Source organism: Cervus elaphus, chromosome 4 (genome assembly GCF_910594005.1).
Source record: "Cervus elaphus chromosome 4, mCerEla1.1, whole genome shotgun sequence".
Classification (NCBI taxonomy): domain Eukaryota; kingdom Metazoa; phylum Chordata; class Mammalia; order Artiodactyla; family Cervidae; genus Cervus; species Cervus elaphus.
Genome location: NC_057818.1, coordinates 56,487,476 through 56,510,011, shown reverse-complemented (window position 1 = coordinate 56,510,011; position 22,536 = coordinate 56,487,476). Strand labels below are relative to the sequence as shown.

Genomic DNA, 22,536 nt, shown 5'->3' with positions numbered 1-22,536 from the left:
TTCTCAACTCCTGCTGGGTGACCTCGGGCCAGTCCTTTCCCTTTCTGGGCCCGGGGCTCCCTCTGTATGGGCCTGCAAGGGCCATTTGTAAAGAAGTTCTCACCCACCCCCATGGGCTGGATGCTCCCACCTCGCCTCGTCACTCCTGGTTCTGGGTAATAGGAACTGATGGACTGGGGGGGGAACAGATACATGTGTATGTATGGCTGAGTCCCTCTGCTGCCCCCTTGAAACTATCACAACATTGTTAATCGGCTATACTCCAATACAAAATAAAAAGTTAAAAAAAACCCCACCTTTCCAAGGTCCTATCAACCCATGTGACAGAATTCTATTTACTTCTACTTTAAAAAAAAAACAACACGGGCTGACAGAGGCCTGACTTACTGTGTGGCCCTTGCTGCGCTGTGCTTCAGTTTCCCTCCATCGCCGGGGAGTCAGTTAGATCACCCCGGCCTCAGGGAAGCAGGAGAAAGAATCCAACTGAATGGAGGACAAAGATCGGGTTTCTGGGGCAGTTCCAAGGTAGACAGATAGCACCCAGGTGCCCTGAGCAGGGCAGACAATGATCAGGTGGTGTGGAGACCCCGCCCTCCCCTCCCTACCACTCTGTCAAGAGCACAAGCTGGGGAGCTCCTGGGTCTGGTTCCAAGTGCTTCACCTGCCGAGGGTCTTTCCCAATCCTCACAGCCCCCACTTTACAGACGAAGGAAGAGGCCCGGTGTGACGACTGCCCATTCCCCAAGTCACACCGTCTACCCTCCCCGCTAACCACCCTCTCACTTGGGCCAAGTCTCCTCCCCAACACTTCCCCAAACTGGACTCTGAGAAGGACTAAAAATCATGGGGCTCAGGGGTAACATTTCATGAAATCTTTAATGAAACTGAGGGAGGGGCACGAACAAAGGGTCTGGGCGCTGGGCACAGGCTCTGGGGCGAGGGAGATGGGCATGGGGCGGGGCAGGGGGCTCTCTTTCCCGCAGCAGCCCTCCCCGAATCATCCCACTGATGGGGGAGGGACATGGGGAGACGGAGCCATAAATATGTCCAGAATTCCAGAGAGGCAGCGAAGGAAGAAAGGGGCGGGGCCGGAATCTCAGAGAGGGGGCAGGGGCAGGCCCGGGCCACCTTTGTCAGGGGGTCCCGGCTCCTTGGGTGGCCGTGGAGGCCCCGGAGGGTCCCCTGGCTTGCGGCCGTGCTTGCGGAAGTAGCGGTAGCGTTGGACGTAGGCGCGCACCAGGTTGCTCACCTTCACTGGGTTGATCTCCCCACTTTTGCTGTGGCAGATCTGGGGGGCAAGGGGCAGCTGCAGTCACCACCAGCCCCCAGGGCCTCAGGGTGAGAGGCCCACCCTCAGGTCCAGGACGTCTGAACTTGTCCCCTGATGCCCCCAGAACAGGCCTGGGTAGGCTGGAGGAAATCCTATCTCCCTCTCACCTTCCGGACTGACCCACTGACTGTCTGCCTGTCCGCTCACGCCCACCACTCTCCGTGTCTCCCCCTGCCCACCCCCGCGCATCTGTCTCCTCTGGGCCCACCTTGTGGACGGCCTTCCTCAGGATGTCCTTGTACTCCTCCTTGGTGATGTCCTTCTTCTGATAATACGGCTTGATGGCCAGCTTCACCTCCTCCACCGCCCGCTCCTGTGTGTGCAGCTTCTTCAGATACTGGGAGGTGGTGACAGGGTGGGAAGAAGGGACAGCAGGTGAGTTTCTGCAGAACTCTGCCTCCACTCACTGGCCTGCTGGTTCAGACTTCCTGACCACCCAGCGACCCCTGGAGGTGAAGTCCTCCTGAGGGTCTGCCCTTGCTGTAGAAACCCCAGCCAGCCAGGCCAGGCCTGGGCCTCTCAGTGTCACCAGCATTTCCTCCAGGCTGGACCCTGGGCTGGCTCAGGCATCCCTGACCACGATCCACGTGTCCAGTGCCGTTTAGTCTATTAGGGAGACAGACCTGAGCCAGGCGGCTGCTCCCTGCTGCCTCAGAGAGATGGGGGCAGCAAAATGAGGCCCGGGAGGGCAGGGCACCCCACACTTCAGGGCCAGCATCTCCCAGGAGACAAGAATGCCAACTGCCGGGCAAGCTCCTAGGGGAGCCATGGCCGCCCCAGGGCGTCTCCTCAGGCCTCCTTAGCCCACAGGAGTGGGTTCTAGAGATGCGGCCAAGAGAAAGGTGTTGTGGCCCACCTCCGTCTCAGATGTGCTGAGACAAGAACAGCAGGGAACAAACAGGGCAGCCTCGCTGGCAGAACAGGTACCTGCTGCTCATCACAGAGCCCACACTGTCCCTGTCCTGCAGCCCATGGACGGGCCACAGACAAGTGTCCATCAAAGCAGTGGCCCATCTCCCTTCACACGGGGTCCATAATACAAGGGTTTGTTCTGACGGCCTTCTGGCACCGTACGAGGGCTGCAGAAAGGCTGAACAGTGCCTTCATCTGGTGACAAGACAAGTGACCAGCATCCAGACCAAAAAAAGGCGCACAAGCCAAGGCCCAGGAGTCAGATAAAGCAGCAGAAAAAACCCCTGCTTGCCCTGTATCCTTTCTTCCTCCCTCCATCCACCAACAAACACTTCATTTTTCATTTGTATACCACCCTGTGCCTCACTTACACAAAAAGACTGGGGTCAGAGAGAGACAGACAGGTAACCAAGGGGCAGACTGCAGTGGGTATATGTATAAATACGAGTGTCTTTATATCCATATCCATCTATCTCCCTACCCCCACCCCATCTCTATATGAAACTCTTAAAACACCTGCCTAGCACCCCTTTCCCACCCAGTCTAATCAAAGACAAGTTTCCTTCCTTACAATTGAATGACTTCCCTTTTATCTAAGTCCTCATCTGCCGGCATCAGCCCACAGCTCTCCTCGGGCCCCTGCATCTCAGTATCTGCCTGCGATCTTGGTAGAACTGTCACCATCAACCCACCTCTCCCAAGCCCAGTTCACCTTGTCTGTGTCCCCACGTCCCTCGGAGCTGCTGCTGCCCTCTCTCTTGTCAGACGCTGCAGCCAGCCCAGTGGGGGTGGGAGGGGTGGAGCCGCAGCCTCCCAGGGGGAGGCTGCCAGGCAGCAGGTAGCTGGAGGGGCCAGGGGGCAGACCCAGGGAGGTGGGCACAGGAGCTGGGGTCACTCCCAGACTTGAGGGTGGCTTCCTGTGGCTGAGGATCTGTGGGGAAAGGTTGGAGGATAAGCAGGAGGGGAAGACGGAACTGGTGCCCCTGTTCCCACCCTGATTTTCTAACAGTCCCAGAGGCAACAGGCTCCTCTTCCGGCCGATACCCTGCCCCAGAGCCTGCTGTAGTTCTCTCCTAACCCGAAGCAGGGGACAGGAGAGGGGGCAGCAGGGACTCCTCCCCAGGGAAGCCCACCTGGTTGGTGGCCTGGATCAGCTCCTGGGCCTTTGCTCGGCTCGCCAGATTGGCTTCTTCCATCTTGAAGAGAAGTGCAGTCACTGCAGGAGGTGGGGATCGGGAGTTGATGCAAGAGGAGAGGATGAACCTCCCCCAACCACTGCTGCCCCCTCGCTCCCACCCCGGCTCCCAGGACAGGCTGCAGGTCTCCAGCTCAGGACCAACCAGGAGGAGGGGGCCTCAGGCAGAGAACCCACCCACAGCCTGTGTGTTCTCAGGACTCCAGGCCACTCCCCAGACTAGCAGAGACTCCTGGTGTCCCCTAAGGGACCCTGCTCTCCCCATTCTTCCCAGTTCCTCCACCAAGCCTACTCCAGGCGGCCTCTACGCAGACCCCAGGCCACAGCCCAGCCCTCCCGGCTGTGCTGGAGCGGCCCAGCCACCTGCCGCCCCTGCTGCTCTCTTCCAGCGCACCCAGACGTCATGGAGTCTTCCGGACAGACGCTGACTGCCCCTCGCCCACCTGAGGCCCTCCTGGTGCTGGGCATTACACAGCCACTGCTGCCTCCAAGCTCGTCCCCATACGACCGTCTCCTCCCGGATCCCGTCTGTCTGCCCCTGCCTGCCCTGGGCCCCCGGGGGACACTCACAGGCCAGGACACCGCTAGTAGTGCAGTCCACGCCCGCGGGCAGGTTCCAGGGCATGGGCGGGGGCAGGGTGGGCAGCTGGGAGACGCGGGGAGCAGGCCCGTCCTCCGCCCCCGAGTCACCGGCTGTGGACCCCGCGCTCGGGGCGGTGCTCGGGGCGGCGGCTGCCGTACTGGTGGCCGTGGTGGTGGCCGGCTGCTGCTCCTCCTCCTCTTCCTCCTCCTCCTCCTCTTCCTCCTCCTCCTCCTCCTCTGCCCCACCTCGGACCCCAGCCTCCTCAGCGGCCTCTTCTGGCAGGAAGGAGACCTCGGGCGTCTTGCAGCTGCTGTCCACAGTCTGTGAGTCGGGTGTCAGTGCAGGGGGCGGAGGGGCCACCTTGGGGGGCGGGGTGCTGGGGGCCTTGGCTGCCCGCTCTTCCCCAGACCAGGAGGTCTCCTCAGCCCCCTTGGCTCCCGCCGCCTGGCTGCAGCTATCCGCCTTGGACTTCTTCAGCGTCACCGGGCCGCTGCTGCCCCCGCTGCGGATCTTTTTCCTGGTCTTGGATGGCTTGGTCTTTCCCTTGGTCCCCTTGGTTTTCTTGGCCCCAGCCTTGGCCTTGACCTTGGTCTTTTTGGGCTTGGTGCTGCCCTGAGCTGCTTTGGCCACCTCTGCAGGGGCCCGCTCGTCTGGCTTGAGGAAGGGGGAACGGCTCTCTCGGTCTCGGCTGAACTTGACTCCGATGGAGCCCAGGCCGGCAGATGAGGCCTCCTTGGCGGGTGTAGTGCTGCTGACGCCCTCACGGATCAGGACCGCCACCTTGGACTGCAGCTTCACCTTCCGGGAAGACGACGAGGACGAGGAGGATGAGGAGCCCGAGCCGCTGCTGACCGGGGGCTTTGGCGGGGGCCCCGAGGAGGGTGCCAACTCCTTGGGGGGCCGGGCCTTCTTGGACGACCTGTCCCTGTCCCTGTCTCTGTCCCTCTCCCGATCCCGGTCCCCCCCGTCCAGCGCCTTCCGCCGCGATCCCTTCTCCCGGGAGGAGGAGGAGGAGGAGGCCGCCCCGGAGCGCCGCCGGTCCTTCTCGCTGCTCTTGCCGCCCCGCTCCTCCGCGCTCAGCCCTTCCGAGTCGTACAGGACCTCCCGCTTGGGGGACGAGGCCGGGGCCGGGGAGGGGCCTCGGGGGTCAGACTTGTCCGGCCGGCCCACGGTGATGGTCCGCTTGATGGCGAAGAGGTCGTGGTCCGTGAGGTCCTGGATGGAGGGTGGGACGGCCCCCCGCCGGCGGCTGTCGCGGTCACTGCCCAGGGAGGCGGAGCCGGAGGGCGGCTGCGCCGGGGCAGGGCCCTTCTCGCTGTCCCCCGAACGCTTCTCGCCCCGGGACCGCGACCGCTTCTTCTTCTTCTTGCTGCCACCGCCATCACGGTGCTTGCCACGGTGCCGCTCGCGGCGGGAGGATGAGGAAGATGAGGTGGCCGGAGGCGGTGAGTTCGAGCGCCGCCGCCGCCGCCTTTTCTCCCGGGACCGCGACCTGCGGCTGCCCCCGCGGCGCCGGTCGGTGCTCCGTGAGCGGTGGCGGGTGGAACGGGACCGAGAGCGGCGACGGGTGGACGATGAGGCGTGGGAGCCGGGCTTGCGGTCCCGCGAGCGGTGCTTCTTAGAGTCCCAGGGGGAGGCCGGGGCCGGCGGGGCGGCCTGCGCGCCGGAGGAGGACGAGGCGGCCTCCTTGGCCTCGCCGCCACTCCGCTTCCGTTCCCGCCTGGACTTCTTGCGGGTGGGCGGGCCGGTGGGGGCGGCGGGGGCGGGGGCCGCGGCTGGCGAGGGTGATCGCTGCCGGTAGCGCTCACGCCGCTGGGTCAGGATCTTGCGCCGCAGGTCCAGGCCGCCCCAGCGCGTGTCGGCGGCGGGCGGCGCGGGGGCTGGCTCCCCCAGGTCCACCTGCAGGGCGCCCTCGCCGTCGGACTCCGCGTGCAGAGACAAGAAGTCGTCCCCCTCGGGGGCCCGGGGGGCGGGCGGCGGGGGTGGGGGCTGGGCCGCAGCGGGGGCCGCGGGTGGGGGCCGCGCTGCTCGGCCCCCAGCGCGGAAGAGGGAGACCGCCATTCTGGGCTCCTCCTCGGGCTGGACGATCTCGCCCTCCTCAATCTCCGAGTCACCCGGAGGCAGCAGAGGGGGCGGGAGGGCAGCTCCACCAGCCGTCACCACCTCCACAGAGACCTTGCCTTCCCGACAGGCCTCTGCCTCGGTCCCCACTACAAAGACGCGCCGGCGGGTGGCTCCGTCGGCCCGGGTGGAGTCGGCCTGGGGCGGTGTGCCAGGGGCTGGAGTCGGCTGCAAGGGCTGGGGGTCGGGGCCTGGGCTCTCATCACCTGGGAAGTCCTGGCTCAGGCTGTTGTCGTCGTAGATGCCGGCCAGGGTCTCAGAGATGCGGCTGATGCTCTGCGACAGGCCCTCCTCCTCCTCTTCTTCCTCTTCCTCCTCTTCTTCTTCCTCCTCCTCGGGTGAGGGGGTTCCCGCCGATGAGCTGGGGTTGGAACCCGTGGGCTCGAAGGGGTCGTACTTCTGCTCCGGAGCAGGCGGTGGGGAATAGGCCTCGTCGGTGGGGTGGAAGGGGTCGTAGATATCGAACCGGGGTGCAGGAGGAGCTGGGGGGGCCGGGGGTGGTGGAGGAGGAGGTGGGGAAGGGGAGGATGAGGAGGGCGAAGGGGAGGGGGAGGAGGATGCAGAGGAGGGAGCAGGGGGAGGGGCAGGGCCCCCGTCTCCAGTGCCCAAGGTGAGGAGATGGCGGGCACAGGTGGGTCGAGAAGAGTGAGACTGCGGAGAAACTGCGAAGGAAGAGCAGAGACAGCGGGGGTCAGGAGCCTGTCCCGGTGCGGCAAGGGGCCTGCAGGCAGTCAGCACCCTGTCCGCTGGGCCCCCTCGCTCAGCCCTCACTGCTCCCACTGCTTCATGCAGCCAACATGGAGGATGCTCCTAACAGCTCCAGGCTGTAGGTACTGTGACCCAGAGGATCTCCCCTGAGATCCTGGTGCAAGCTCCGTCAGTGATGCCTGGAGGCTGCCCTCTCATATTATGAGAGGTAAGCAGGCCAGCGACCCAAGACCACCCTGACCAACGAGAGCACTGATGTTCCCACAGGAGGCATGGAAGGGGACTGGAGAGCCAGCTTCCAACCTAGGGCCACCTGCAGGGTCAAGCCCCTCTTGTGGGAATCCATCCCGTTGTACAGAAGGCCTACTACGCGCCTGAGAAGGTGCAAAGTGGCAGAGCCGGTGAGCCCCGACAGGCTGAGTCCTCGTGTGCCCCTGCCCGTCTGATGAGCCCCATCCCCGGGGCAGTATCTGCTCAGGACTCAGACATCACTGACCCCGCCAGGCAGCGGGCTTTCGTTTCTTATTTCCTCTGCCTTCCCGAGATCTTGCTTTTGAAGCACTTCACGGCCTCCACACCACAAGTTACACATGTGTAGAGCCAAGTGACCAGGGCTGCCCCCAGGCCAGGTGACGGGGCCAGGGTTCAGACACACAAATCAGAGTTCAGAGGCCACTTTCTCAACCACACGTAGCAGCCAGGCTCCTGCCCCAGCAGGGACCTCGGCAGGGTCACGTAGACAGTGCTGGAGAAGCCTGGGGCTGAGAGGGTAGCACCAGGGGCCACTTTCCACCTGGACCCCAGGCTCCAGCCCTCAACCTCAACCTGCCCACAGGCAAGCGACTCAACCCCTGTCTGCCTCAGTTTCCTCATCTATGAAATGGGAGTCTACTCATTCATTCAGCACTTTTTTCTGATCGCCGATTAGGAGCAGTATGGGGTACTGAGAGTACAACGGCACAAGAGATAAAAATCTCTGCTTCAAGGACTCTCTGGCCAGGAGCTCTGACAACCGTAGCTGTTATTACAACCACCTCAGGCAAAAACCAAGCCTGCAAATTGAACCAAACATCTGCTGCTTTACAGTTTTTGGTTTTTTTTTTTTGCAAAATAGGACTACATGTGAGTTTTTCTTTTTCTTGCATTCTTAACATATTCCAAATAAAGACGAAAAAACACCTAAGATAAGAAAAACAAGCCCATGGGCTTCCCTGGTGGTCCGGGTGGTTAAGAATCCACCTGCAAACGCAGGGGACAGGGGTTTGATGCATGCCACAGGGCAACTAAGCCCAAGTGCCATGGCTACTGAACCCGTGCTCCAAAACGAGAGAAGTCACTGCAATGAGAAGGCCACGCACCACCACTAGAGAGTAGCCCCTGCTCACTGCAAAGAAGGAAAAAGCCTGAGTGCATCAATGAAGACCCAGTGCAGCAAAAAATAAATAAACCTTAAAAAAAAAAAAAAGCACAACAGATCATAACCTCAGGGTCCTATTGAAGACAGCTATTGGGATCCAGACACACCTATGGCTATCACTTAAGGCCCAGGGGCCAAATCCCACCCACCATCTGTTTAGTAAATAAGGTCTGACTGAAAATAAGTAAATAAGATAACAGTGTCCGCCCACTTGTTTACTTATCCCCTATGGCTCCAGGTCTTAGGATTCTGGGCTTTCACTGTCAAGGCCTGGGATTCAACCCTTGGCTAGGGAACTGACAGTGCAAGCCGAGTGGTGCGGCCTAAATGAATAAACTTTTTAAAAATAATACAAGAAATGAAAAGACCCCTGAGGGCCCCCAAGAGTCTGATGGGCCCCCAGCACCATGCTCCCAGAGTCTAGTAGATAAGGAAGTCACCTTGCATATGTGAGGGAAAAAAGAGACAAAACGTGACCTGCTTCACAGGGTGTGCGAGCCTCTGGCAGAACAGTTGTTCACAGCTGACCCACTGCCCTGCCTTCCTCTCCTCCCCACTGCTCCCAGTAAGTATGTACACGCAGAAGGGAAGTCTAAACCCAGGGTTCTCATCAGGGCCCCAGGGACCAGTGGCAGCAAAACCGGGGAATTAGTCAGAATTCCCCGGTGGCTCAGTGGGTACAGAATCCACCTGCAATGCAGGAGACTCAGGAGACGTGGGTTTGACCCCTGGGTCGGGAAGATCCTCTGGAAGAGGGCATGACAAGCCATTCTAGGATTCTTGCCTGGAGAATCCCATAGACAGAGGAGCCTGGCGGGCTGCAGTTCATAGGGCTGCAAAGAGTCAGACATGACTGAAACAACTGGGCACGCACACACGTCCCCGGGCCAGGCCACCCGTGGGTTAACAAATGCCCCGTGGGGACTCAGACGCCCCGAGCTGGCAGACCCCCTGCTCTATAGTGCTCAGCGTTCAGCCCACACCGTGTGTGGGGCTGCGAGCAGACACTCCCTCAGACAGGTGCCCACCTCGGAAGACAAAAACTCAAGGTCCTGGGGCCCAGGACCACCACGAAGCAACTGCCTGTGCCACTTAGAGGAAGAACGTTCCCTCTTTCAGACTTTTCTCCTCCTGGAGTCGGCGCCTGAGAAGCCCCCATCTCAGAGAGCCGAATTTCTAACACAGCTACACCGATATGCAGAGCCCTGGACATGCGCTCACTGCTCTCATGTCAGTTTCAGCTTTATTTACAACATGTGCTTGTTTACAGCCTTTCCTGAAGTCTAGCAGGAAAAAGACGTTACGGTACAGGTTTTGTCTAAATGACACAAACAGCATTACCACTGCTACCAACAGTAGCTAAGGCTCCCTCAATGCCTCAGCTGACCCCCTGCCAGGGTGGCCCTGGCCCCACATACCCGTTTTGCCTGTCCTCCAGGCCCTGAGACGGGGCAGCAGGCTGGGTACCGGCAGAGGGACTGGATCCCTGTCCCCAATTCGGACCTCAGCCACCAGCTCCAGCATGTCCTCGCTTCTGCAAGACAGGGAGGAGGGAGCCTCAGAGGTGCGTCCGACCCCCATGCCGGGGCCTCTCCCAGTCCAGCAGCCCAGATACTCACTCGCCAGGCCGCAGGTCCATGTGGCTAGGAACCCAGGTGTCTGGGGGATCCAGGATGCTCACCAGCCCCGCAAGGAGGCCATCGGCAGCCACGTCCAACACCTGGAATAGGCCAGAAGGAGCTCCACCTTGTGCCTGCTCATGTGAGGACCACACATCCCATTTCCCCAGGCCCCAACCTCTCAGTAACCCAGACATCTGAGACACTAAAAAAACATGAGGATCCAACCAATTCCTTCAACCTGACTGCCTCTAGGACCCAAGGGACCAGGCCCTCAGACACTCCCACACTGCCCCTGATCACCACCCCAGATCCGGGAGACTGGGTCCCCAGCCCCATCTCTGGGTCCCAGGTCCCAGCGACCTTCCTGCCCCAGCCCCAGGAGGCCAGGTACCTGGCCCTGTCTAATTACTTACAGTAGCCGTGTCAGTCCCCCCGGATTCCTGGGAACGGGGCTCTGATCGTGGGCTCCGGCAGCGCCTCCATCGAAGGCCATGACACCGAGAGCCATCTGGAGAGAGATTGATTGGGGGACTGGAGACAGGGGACTAGAGGCAGAGACCTTGTAGAGCAGAGAAGAAAGAGATTGCCTAGCTCTTGACAAGGGAACCAAGAACATCTGCCTACTCGCCTGGCCTCCATCCCACCATCTCCCAACCTGGGTCCCACCAACACTCTTCGGAGGCCCCGACTGTCTCACCCAATTTGTCCCCTCAGCCATCCCCGGGACAAAGTCCAGACAGATCAGCCTGGCCTCTGAGCTTTGCGGTGACCCAGTCTTTACTGGGCTCTCCTGCCAACACCCTCGCCTGCCAGCCCCGAAGACCCATAACTCAGTCCAGTGGCCTCTGGGTTGCATGCCTGCTGCCTCTCAGGCTTTCCTCTTCCCCAGACAGTGCTCCTACGGCCTTAGAGACCAAGGTCACCTGTCACTTCCTCACTGAAGCCTTCCCAGACTCCATCTCTCCTCACACTAGCCTAGCTGGGCTGCCTTGGGCTACCTCTGTGTGGGGACTGTGTCTCCCCTCCACCAGACAGTGAGCCCCACCAAGACAGCCATAGAGTCCAACCCATCTGGGACTCCCTGTGCCAGCACCAGTGGGGGCACCCGGGAGACCTCGGGAAATTGTGTATGAATGAGAGCAGGAGGAAGAAGGCAGAGATGGGGCAGGAGTCTCGGAGGAACCAGACACCGTCATACCTTTATCATTTGGCAGATCCCCCTGCAGGGAAGTCCCCACAGCCTGCTGAATGGCCCGCTGAAGGCAAGGTGAAGGGGAAGAAGGTGGAAAGAAAGAGCAGTCAGAGATGCATTCCAAAGGTCACAAGCTCTGCTGCTGAGAGACAGCCATTCCAGACACCTCTACAACCAGACTCAAACCCTATAGACAGGCCAAGAGTCCTGGCCCCCAACCCTCCTCCCCGGGGGGTCCAGGAGTCAGGGCCCCGGAATCTGAGCTCCCCGCCCCTCCCTCCCTCAGCCCCAGGCGTCTGACAGCCTCACCAGGATAAAAGCAGGAGGAGAAAGTGTAGGGTCTCTGTCTGGCGGACCGTCGCCCCGATCCTCGCCTGACTCTTCTGTCTTCCCTCGAGACTCATCTTCTTCCTCCATGGTCACCTGGTGGTGGAGCAGGGCAGAGTCTGGAGTAGAGGCCCATGGGCAGCACACAGTGTCAGGTGGCGGAAGGAGGCGATGGACGTGAAGGCCTTGGTGGCCTCCAACACTGCATCTGCTTCAGCACCCCTCCTCCCCCCACCCCCACCTCATCCCCAGCCGGCGCAAGTAAGCCCTGGGCCCAGTGCAGACCCTGGAGGGGCTTGGGCAACTCTCTTCGTGTGTCTGAGTTTCGGTTGCCTCCTCTGTCAGAGGGCGGCCTTCCCAATCTATGTCCACATCCCACTCCCCAGTTCCCACAGCTTCCCTCACAACCAAACTTTAAGACCCCAAAGGAGCCGAGACTCTTTTCTGGCGAGCTGTGATGTTGAATACTGTGTCCAGAAGTCTCGGAAACCCACCTTTCTTAAACTGAGATATGTGCCAGTGTGCTCACGTGTGCCTCAAACGCCACGCCACTTCCTCAAGCATCGATTTTCCTCTATGGTGAAGGACCCGACAGAATGTATTTATACATAGAAGATGGAACTAGAATACAGTGATCTACAAAACCAGTATGCCACCTTGAAAATGAAAACACGCATTTCAGGAATGCTGTCCACCAGACACCACAGGGAGCAACCTCCAATCACCTATCTACCCCTTGGATGGAAGCGTGGCTAAAGCCTTTGCGTTGTCACAGAAATTCTTAGGTTACATGTGGAGGTTGAAAGATCACTCTTCAGACTGATTGCGGGGGGTGGGGGGAGGCTTGATTAGGGCTTCAGAAAACGTGAATATTTCACTGTACGTTTCCCCGCAACCATCAAATTTCCTACTCTGAAAACAGCATCCAGTCCTAGAAAGCTTCAAAACCTCTAACCCCCAACTCCATCCACTTAACTCCAAGTGGGTCCAATAGGAAACTTTAACTCAGAGAAAGGAGACTGCCTCCTGACGTAGAGTTAACAGCCCAAGCCCTCTACACAGAGTAACAATAATTATCATTAGCCTTTAATGCCCAGGTTTCCCTTACTGTGGTCTCCCTTACACTGCTGGTTGCATATGTGCAAAACAAAGAAACCTCGGTCCTGGTCGGCCTCATACCAGATTTTCAAAGAGCTCTCGTGCCGCCTCCCAGCTCTCTAGGAGCTTGCACCTCCTTCCCTAACTCCCACAGACACCTTTCATCCTGATCAGCCCCCCTGGACAGTTCCCAGCCCTGGAGCTGCTCTCCAGCATCTCTGGGGCGGGGGGGGGGGGGGGGGGGGGGGGGGTTGTGGAGCACACACTATGTACGCGGTAGGGCAGTGTCTGTCGCGTAAGAGGTAAGAGATGCTTAATCAAGACGAGCTGACTACAGACCTACATAGCCTCAAAACCCCTGTGGTATAAAGATCCTCCCTTGTGTATTTAGATATGCCTCAGGCTTTGCAGACACACCCTGGGCTCCTTACATCTTTTAAGACCTGAAAAGCCTCTGCAGACACTGCTTGGTCACTCTAGATCAGTTTCCCGAACTTGGTAGCAATTGAGTGCTTCACAAATAGCTTGTCATCAAAGCAAATCAAACACACAAGCTTCTTCACCATACAGCACAAGTAAATGGAAATATTATTAGTGGGACTTGAGTATTAAATTCATATGATGGTGTACCCTGGGTCTCAATGAAAAATGTATTTCTCACTGTAGATCAAGGTCAAAAGAGTTTGAGAAGCACTGCAATAGATGACTCTAGATGATCCTATGGACTTTCCCAGACCAGTGTGGACTAATTTTAACTCTCTCTGTAGCCCCAGGGCCATGCATAATTTTTCAACATTTTGCATTTCAATTACTTTCGAAAGGGCAAGTACAATACAGCCCAGCAAATTTTCCAAATTTTGTCTTATTTTCCAGGCAATTATCGGGTCCCCAAAGGCATTCATATTTGCTCCAGGCATAGAGACTGCACTCCTGCAGTCACACTCAAAGCCACCTAGATGGTTCCAGGTCTTTCTAACTGCCCCAAGCCTTCTGTCACCCAGACTAGACACTCCTCAGACAGCTGGAGACCCATCCACGCCTCTCTCAGCACATCTCAGTATTTGTCTCCTTCCCTTAGTGGGTACATCCTGCTCCTCTGGGTGACTATAAAAGACTTCCTAGTCCTGAAAGAGTTCTTCCAGGCCCACCTAAATGGCCCCTACCCATGTAGGTGAGCCGCATCCTCAGGTCAGCCCGTGCACACACTTCCCAGCGCTAACAGACATAGCCCAGGCCCTATAGTTGGCTCTGCAAATACTCCCCAGCTCTTGTAGATCTCTTTAACCCCTGGGACATATCACAAGATCTCAAGATGGCCCCAGAACCCTCTAAACAGACCCTAGCCTCCGGTCAGCTCATAAAGACGCTCAACAGTGCCCACAGAAATGACCCAAGGCAGCTATACGATGGAAGGCAAGCTTCAGTCTCAGTCCAGGCCCTGTTGACGCCCCCAGTCCTCTCGGGGACGCCCCGTAGATGCCCCCCGGCACCACAGATTCGTCCCGGGGCCTTCAGAAGGCCCCTCTCTGGGCGCCAGCTTCTGCCGCCGCTACCAGGCTCGAGACCACCCAGCCAAGCCCTCCAGGCCCTGCGGCGTGCCGGGAGGACCCCTGGACAACTAGCGACCCGACTCCGCCCCGCCCACCCCAATAGGCCCGAGCCCCGCTGCCCGGACCTCCGCCGCCATCTTACCCCGCCGCTCGGGCTGCGGCTCCGGCCCCGGCGCGGGGCGGGGCGGGATGGGGCGGGGCTCGCGAGCAGAGGGAGGAGAGGGGTGGAGCTAAAGCGCCGCCGAGCTTGCCGGGACTTCAAGTACCGAGCACGGTGCGGCGAAGGCTGGTGAGAAGGCTTCGGACTCAGTTTCCCAGCAGCCAACGGGACACATGGGCAGGGTGCGCGCGACGCACGCCGGGAGGCGTAGTCCGCGCGTCGCCTTTGCCGCGCGGGGACAGCAAGGGGATGAGGGGTGAAGTGGGCGGGGTTGCAGTAGCCCGCGATTAGGCCCCATAGTGCCCTGCACGCGCGCGGAAAGAGTGGCGGAAAAGGAAGTGACGTAAAGAGCGGTCAGCCTGACAGATGCAAGGGACTTGTAGTTCCACGGAGGAGTGTGCCGTAGGGAAAAAAATGCAGGACTGGTAGGAAGATGCCCCGCCTACATTCTAGGGATCCCCGAATCCGGATACCAAGTCCTCGCTAAATTTAGAACCTCGGAGCCCGACCCTACAGCCTCTTCCTCATTTAGAACAGAAAAGCCCAAACTCCTCTCACTCAGAGCAGAGTATCCGAACTCATATTTCCCTCCTCATGGGACTGTGGTTCAGCCGGTAAAGAATCCGCCTGCAATGCGGGAGACCTGTGTTCGATCCCTGGGTTGGGAAGATTCCCTGGAGGAGGGCATGGCAACCGCGTCCAGTATTCTTGCCTGGAGAATCCCCGTGGACAGAGGAGCCTACAGTCCATGAATCTACAGTCCATGGGGTCGCAACGAGTGAGTCAGACCCTCTGGTCTTCCATAGACCATTCCTGGTCTCAAGCAAATACCTTACACTAACACAGGTGTTCGGGTTCACTAAGTCCCTCGGGTCCAGGACTTTCGGTCCCTAGCCCCTGCAACCACTGAATCCAAGAGTCTGGGTTCTCAGCTCTCTCCTTTACCGAACCTAGTAGTAAGGACCCCCTGGCCCCCTCCTTCCAAGGGTCCAGGAGTTCAAACCTTCAGCCCTATTCTCTCCTAGGGACTCAGGGGTCTGGGTTTCCCTCCTAGAGACCCTGGGGTCTCAGCTTTCTCCTCAAGACCCAGAAATCTTGACCCTAGACCGTTCATAACCCAGGCATCCCGGCTTGAGCGAGCTGGCTCATGAATTAGGAATGCAGTGATCTCACGGCCCCTCCCTGCCCAGCTAGCCGCTGTCCCCCTCCAGGGCCCCATCTTCCCTCCCAGTCTGTCTTCCGCTTGGCTGGGACAGCAGGGACCGGAAGCCTGGGTCCCTTAGCGGGCGGAGCCTCCAGCATCCAGCCCAGACATCCGGGTCGGGAGCTTGGCTAGGATCCCAAGTCGGAGGCTGAGCTTCCCTTCAAAACTTGCTCCTTTCTCGAAGCGCGCCTATATACGGCCGCGCGCGAGTACTTGAGCTCCGCCTACTAGAACAAGGCCTCGGGGATGGCGTCCTAAGAAACTGCATCCCTGGGTTTCTCATTTGCATAGCCCCACCCCGAACGATCTTCTCAACCCGTCCGCCGAGAGAATGAGGCCTTTATTAGCATAGCTCCGCCCCCAGGCGGCCCGCCAGCAGAGAGCGCGTGGCGCCGCTCCGGGTGAGCACAGCTCTCTATTAGCATTCTCCCGCTCCACTTGGAATTCCCCTTCTTGGCGAACGCCGGTCGCCTACCCTTATTAGCATAGCTCCTCCTTTTCCCAGGCCTTGCCTCCTCCTTAAGTGCCCGGAGACACAAGCCCTTCTCGCTGGAGCTCATGATTATGCAGTAGCCTTATTAGCTTGGCCCGCCCCTACGCCCCGCCCGGTTCCCCCCTAGGCGGTAGCAGCGGCAGAGGCAGCGGTGGCGACATGAGCAGCGGGGCGGCGTCCGGGACAGGGCGGGGGCGGCCCCGGGGCGGGGTGCCGGGACCCGGGGACCCCCCACCCAGCGAGACACACAAGCTGGTGGTCGTGGGCGGCGGCGGCGTGGGCAAGAGCGCGCTGACCATCCAGTTCATCCAGGTAGAGGGCCCTCACCCGGGGGGGTGCCCCCGGGACCTAGAACTGAGCCCTTTGCAGGATCCCAGAGCTCCCGTTTCCCCTCGATCCATCACTCAGCCCCTTCTATGAGGCCTTCTAATCTTAAAAGAAATGCCCTCAGAAGTGACTCTGAGCCCCTCGGGGCCTCCACCCCCCCACACACGAGGGACATTCCTCCTATACTTATGTCCTGAGACCCACCACCCCATCCCTAGTACTCAGAACCCCGCTTCCCTGCTGATCTGACCCTGGGTGCCTCCTGGGAGCACCCTAAATCCAGAAGTCACCCCATCCAGACCCTAAGCACTCTCACGGGCCCCCACCCTCCAAGGTGCCACCTCCCCCCACCCTGAGCCCCATCTCCTCCAAATCCCAGATCCCAGCTTCCCCTCTGAGTCACCCAGAACCTAACTAGGAGAATGCCCCTGAGATTCCCCCAGTCAGATTCTGCCCTCTGGCCGTTCCAGAGAACTCTAAGATCCCAAATTCTGGGAATTCCCCATCCCCCCAGACCGAGACCCTCCCCCCGCCAGCCTTCCCCAAGGAAAACCAACCACTTCTCCATCTTGAGTCGTCCTCCACTCCGATTCCCCGAGTCCCTCTCTGAAAATCTGGCTAGTCCTCAAATCATCTCCATGGAGGAATCCCCCAGATTCCTGACACCCCCAGAGAGACCTGCTCCTTGAGAGTGTCTCTGATATCTTAAATGCGTCTCCAGGGTCTTTAGGACTCTCTAGACTCTATATTCTAGGGCAAATCTCCCAGATGCTCCTGAGCTCAGCCCCCAGTTCTCACCACTGAGCTTACCCTTTGCAGACACACCCCTCAGTCCCCTAGGGCTAGATCCCTCCCTCACCAAACACCCCTCTAACAGGCAGAATGCAGCCTGCAGACCCCCAGATGCCAGGTCATCACTTCTCTCCTGAAAACCCACCTCTGCGTGGGAAACTTCCACCCCATTGCCAAGGGAAACCCTCCCACCTCAGAGAAACCCGAGAAAGGTGTCTGTCTGCTACTGAGATGCTACCGCAGAGCTCTCCCACCAAGAGACCCCTGCCAGCACCTGCCTGGGAGCCCCTGTCTGTGTAGAGAAAGGCCCCAGCCCTGGGCCCCTTGCACCCAGGGGGCAGACCCAAAACTGGCCCAAAGCCTGGCTGGAGGCGGGCGGGACCGGGCAGGAAGGGAGGGGCCGGCCTGCGGGCGGGGCAGCTTCTCCGCTGCCGGATTGGAACCGGGACCTTCCCTTGGGAGGAGACACTGCCCGAGGAGGAGGAGGAGGAGAAGGGGCAGAGGGAGGAGGAAGGGGGAGAGGGAAGAGAAAAAGTAGGAGAAGAGAGAGCTAGACAGGCAGATAATCTGCACAGCAACAGCTCCCAATAACCAAGCACCTACTATGCCCAAGTGATGTGTTAAATACTGAACAGGGGTTTTCCCTGAATCTCACAAATCCTGGGTTAAGCCTACAGCTATTTTTATCCTCATTTTTCAAATAATAAAAGGGAGGTTCAGAGAGGGGAACTGATTTAGAAGGGAAGTGATTCGTCCAGTGCCACACAGCCAGGATGTAATGACGATGCCAGGAATGTACTTTATACCAGAAAAACAGAGAGGAGCAGGAGACAGAGCGAAGAGTCTGGGGAAGGCAATGGGAAGGCACAGAGACCCAGAGAAAGAGAGACAGACTCAGGGAGGGGAAGACACCCCGAAGGAAGGAGGCCAAGAAAGTCAGGGCTCGGAGGCCAGGCTATATCACCTTTGCTGGGATGCCGCAATAACGAGGTCCTCTCCCCGTCCCACCAGTCCTACTTCGTGTCTGACTACGACCCCACTATTGAAGACTCCTACACGAAGATCTGCACTGTGGATGGCGTGCCAGCCCGGCTAGACAGTGAGGACTGCAGGAGCGATGGTGGGGGGAAGGGTGGCAAGGCTGAGGGCTTGTGGGGGTGGCGGGTGGGACCCTCGTCCCCTTGGAGACCCTTCTCTCTCTCTCTGCAGTCCTGGACACCGCTGGCCAGGAGGAATTTGGTGCCATGCGGGAACAGTACATGCGTGCAGGCCACGGCTTCCTGCTGGTGTTTGCCATTAATGACAGGCAGAGGTGAGAGTGATGGGATGGGGGAAGGGAGGGGGTGCGGGGAGAGAGCAGCTGGCTGGACCTCTGGCTTCATCTGCAGTTTCAACGAAGTGGGCAAGCTTTTCACACAGATCCTTCGAGTCAAGGACCGAGACGACTTCCCCGTCGTGTTGGTTGGCAACAAGGCAGATCTGGAAACACAGCGCCAGGTCTGGGATCCCCCTACCCCCGACCCCGACCCCATCTCAGTCTGGGAGGCACCTTCTGGCACACCTCTTGAGGCTCCTCACATCAACATCCACCTCTGACTCCCTCGGTCTGCAGCCACGCACCCCACTAGTCATAGCTTCTGAGTCCCCAGCGTTGCCCACATGGGAGTTCTCAGGAGAGGTGGTTGAATGGGAAAAAGGGTGCCTCCCCCAGGGTCCACCAGCCCCAGCATTGTTCCGTCCTATCCCCTCCTCTTGCTCCCACCTGGAGCCTGGCTTCAGCCTCCTCTGGATTTCTCCCCTCCAGTCAACCTCCCGCTCCAGCTGCCCCTCTGCTCACACCCCAGCTCGGCCACCTGGCCCTTGATGCTCACCCCTGTGGTCCTCTTCTTTGCTTCCTCCGTTCTCACCATTTCCCTATACACACAGACTATGATTTCCACACAGAACTCATCTTTTCAATTAAGGCCTTGGAGCTTTGCTTGGGCCTCTGCCGGGAACACCCTGACTTTTCTCTGCCCGACAACTCAGGAAGGTCTGCGGCACCTTCTCTGACTCCCTACTTACATGGCACCCAGCCCCTTGGGCTCATCCGTTGTGATCACCCCGGTCCTTTTCCTCTTCACTTGAGCCTCCGCAGTACGTTACCCCAGTTAGAGCGCACAGTGTATCTTTCTGCCTCCCCCCAACCCCGGCTGGGACCAGCCTTGACTGCAGGCACCTGACTCCTCCGTATCCCACCCGCCCCCCTCCCAGGTCCCCCGATCTGAAGCCTCCACCTTCAGTGCCTCCCACCACGTGGCCTACTTCGAAGCTTCCGCCAAACTGCGCCTCAATGTGGATGAGGCCTTCGAGCAGCTGGTGCGGGCCGTCCGGTGAGCTGAGCCCCCTTCCGGTGATCCTCCTCGTCCCCTAAGCCCCCACTGCACCCAAACTCACCAGCCTCTTCCCACAGGAAGTACCAGGAACAAGAGCTCCCGCCCTCCCCGCCCAGCGCCCCCAGGAAGAAGGCCAGAGGCTGCCCCTGTGTCCTCCTGTAGGGACCAGCTGCTCTCGCCGAGCACCCTTCCCCATCTGGGTCTCCCAGGACACACTACACCCCCACCCGCGATTCCTGGCCTCCCTCCCGGGGGCCATCACACGCTGTGCCTTCTGTCACCGCTGCCTTCCCCCACCCGAGCCCCAGGGTGAGGGCTCCCGGGCACCCGGGTCACTGCTGTATATAACTCCCCTCCCCAGAGAAATAAACGTCACTGCCAAGAAGGTGTTTTGTTTTTTTTTTATAAAAGAGACCGGGTGAACTCAAGGCCTGTGCACACTCACTAAAGCCTAGCTCCAGCAAGAACCATCGGATCTAAGACCCTTTGCTCAGGGCAGGGACAAGCTGAGCCGGCCGTCTGACCCCCACTTCCTCTCTTAACAGATTCCACCCTTTTCTGTCTCACTGGGCCTTTTGTTGAGATGAGGATTAATGTTTGAGTGGGGACTTCCCTGGCAGTCTAGTGGTTAAGACTTTGCCTTCCAAGGCAGGGATCCCTGGTCAGAGAACTAAGATTCCCACAGGCAGGCAGGGAGGAGCTGGTGGCGGGGGCGGGGCGGGGGGGGGGTAAATCAAAAAACTTTTTTTTCTGGAACGTTCTAGAACTGCACTTTTCAGTCTGGTAGCCGGAAGCTACATGTGGCTATTTAAATTAACTTCAATGTAAAAACTCAGTGCCTGAGTCACACAGCCGCACTCAAAAGTTCAGTATTCACACGTGTGACTTAGTGGCTACTACCCGCACCCCACACCCCACCCCCACTGCCGTGGGCAGGGCACACACACAATATTCTCATTACTGCAGAAAGGTCTGTCAGACAGAGGTGGTGTTCTAGGAGGTTCCGAGACCTTGGAGACAGGCAGCAACTGCTGCGAACTGTGCCCATCTGCCTCCCACCTCCAATGTGTATTGAGAAAGGCGGTTTGGCTGCAGAGGTGAGAAGGGACAGGTGGGCAGGTGTTTAAGGAGCAGGTTCTCAGTTCCAGAAAGCTTTCAGTTGGGCTGACATCTGAGTCTCAACCTTGAATTCCACTGGAGGCTGGTGTGGAGGCACCCCTCCTGCCAGCCTCTCCCCTGGGGTGGGGGGTGGGACTGAAGTGTAGGGCATCTTAAGGTGACAACGGTTTGGGGATCAGGACCCCCAATTCTGTACTGCAGCTGCTAACTCGGAAGACTAGAGCCAAAACCAGAGAACAGCACTCCACCATCGCCCAGGCCCATCAGACAGGGCATCTTTTTTTAAAAAAATATTTCCTTATTTTGCTGCACCAAGTCTTAGTTTTGGCATGGGATCTAGTTCCCAGACCAGGGATCAAACCCAGGGCCCGTGCACTAAGAACACAGCCTTAGCCACTGCACCTCCAGAGAAGTCCCAGACAGACCATCTTTGAACTCCAACACACCAAACCAGAAATCTCAACCAAGATGCCCGTGTCTCCAGGAACTTTGGTCCCCACCCGACTATCGTTAACAGTCAATGATCTCTTCCCCCCACCCCCACATGGGCTAAGTCTCAACAGAATTTCTGGGCCCTGATCCCCAAAGGCTCCCTTCACACCCACCCCAGAACCTGCTTCCCAGTTCTGGGGTGGACGATGACCGCACGTGGCCCCTGGCAGCAGGCTGCCTGGGTTCCAATCCGGCGCTGACCCTCCTAGGCAAGTGCCTTTGGGCAAGTGCTTCTGTTTTCACATCTGCAAAGTGGGGGAGACTGCAGTTACTTCCCACGGCCACAGGCCTTTAGGAACCAAATCTGCACCCAGAGGATGAAAGCAGCACCTGGGAGGTACTCCACGCTCAGGAATGATGATGGAGTTCTCTAGTCTTAGAAGCATGAAGGTCCCTCTGTATACCAGATTAGGACAATGATTAGCTAAAGATCCCTTTCCGGGTTTCATTATCACAGAATCCCTGGCCTGGGTTCAACCTTCCGCCCTGGGAATAAGAGTGGCTCAGATGTATTGTGCTGTGTTTCCCCTCCCTTCCCCAGTGTCCACTCCCCCAGAAGAACCTCTGTTCAGCAAAGGCCTCCCCTGTGGGACAGGGGGATGTTTCATTTAAGATCTGACAGCTCCACCTAAGCCCCAGCCAGGGGCGAGCTCCTCTCAACAGGAACCAGGGGGACCCCTGCTAACTCCTCTCCCTCCGGCTCCTACCACTGACTCGCCGCTAGCAGAAGGCCTCAGTCTTTCCTGTGTTGTCTACTGGGGTTAAGTTCTGGCTGGGACACCTCGTTTCTCAGAAGACCAAGATGCACTCCGAGAAAGTGACGAAAGCTACTTGCTTGCCCCTAAAAAAGGCACAGATACAAAACCCACATGACAACTGGCAGGCCATTTTTGGAAAGTTTGCAGCCACTACCATGCCAAAGCTCATCAGACAACAGCAAAGAGGCTGGGCTGGCCCAGTTGGCATCTGCCTAGGTTAACTGTGTGCCTGTCTCTGGTTCCTGCCCTCCCCTGGGCTTGTCAGTGATTTCAAATCTCTTAGGGGTTTTACTGTCCCTCTTTATCCATCTTTGTAGTTCTCTGCCTCTCCTCCCTTTTCACCATCTCTTGGACCACAACCAAACCTCTCAGTGTCTCTTGCTATGCACTGAACAGAGCTTCAAAAAGTTTTCCTTTGTCTTGACAGAAGCCCATTTTACAGTAACAAAGCTGAGGGTGGAGGCTATTATCCAACTTGTCTGCTCAGTGCTGGAGCTGATATATGAATTTGGGCAGTTGAATTCTGAAGGCCAACCACAAGGTAACTCTGTCCCCAGAGGGATGATACTGCCTCCGCAGTTCACCTTCTGAACATTTCTTCAAATTCTACCCTGGGGCAGTCCAGGGACCTTTGGTCCCAATTTGACATCGGCAGCCCAGAACTGAGAAATGTGACACTCCCTTGCAGAGGCTGCACGCATGTGCTATAGGTCAGAGTTCAAGGACACTAATGACTCATCTTAATTCCATGATTCTAGAAA

At 58.5% G+C, this 22,536-nt stretch overlaps 2 protein-coding genes across 3 annotated transcripts; one reads left to right on the top strand and one right to left on the bottom strand.

Moving 5' to 3' along the window:
• Positions 1 to 857: 857 nt before the first annotated feature.
• On the bottom strand, positions 858 to 14,343 carry SCAF1 (SR-related CTD associated factor 1). Of its 2 annotated transcripts, none has more exons than XM_043899834.1 (11): positions 14,198 to 14,343; positions 11,390 to 11,503; positions 11,087 to 11,144; positions 10,302 to 10,396; positions 9,886 to 9,986; positions 9,685 to 9,800; positions 4,008 to 6,803; positions 3,376 to 3,458; positions 2,955 to 3,173; positions 1,539 to 1,667; positions 858 to 1,288 (listed from the first exon to the last, which is right to left on the bottom strand). In XM_043899834.1, exons 2-11 carry the CDS (start codon positions 11,495 to 11,497, stop codon positions 1,097 to 1,099), a joined length of 3,897 nt encoding a protein of 1,298 aa, XP_043755769.1. In that variant the 5' UTR covers positions 11,498 to 11,503; positions 14,198 to 14,343; the 3' UTR covers positions 858 to 1,096. The 2 variants fall into 2 exon arrangements, with proteins under 2 accessions (XP_043755769.1, XP_043755768.1); XM_043899833.1 differs by having other exon boundaries at positions 14,181 to 14,198.
• A 1,590-nt stretch (positions 14,344 to 15,933) lies between these two features.
• Positions 15,934 to 19,791, top strand: RRAS (RAS related). The gene is made up of 6 exons (XM_043899843.1): positions 15,934 to 16,224; positions 18,043 to 18,130; positions 18,241 to 18,343; positions 18,420 to 18,528; positions 19,285 to 19,403; positions 19,484 to 19,791. The coding sequence occupies exons 1-6, from the start codon at positions 16,072 to 16,074 to the stop codon at positions 19,566 to 19,568; spliced, it is 657 nt and encodes a 218-aa protein (XP_043755778.1). The 5' UTR covers positions 15,934 to 16,071; the 3' UTR covers positions 19,569 to 19,791.
• Positions 19,792 to 22,536: the final 2,745 nt, after the last annotated feature.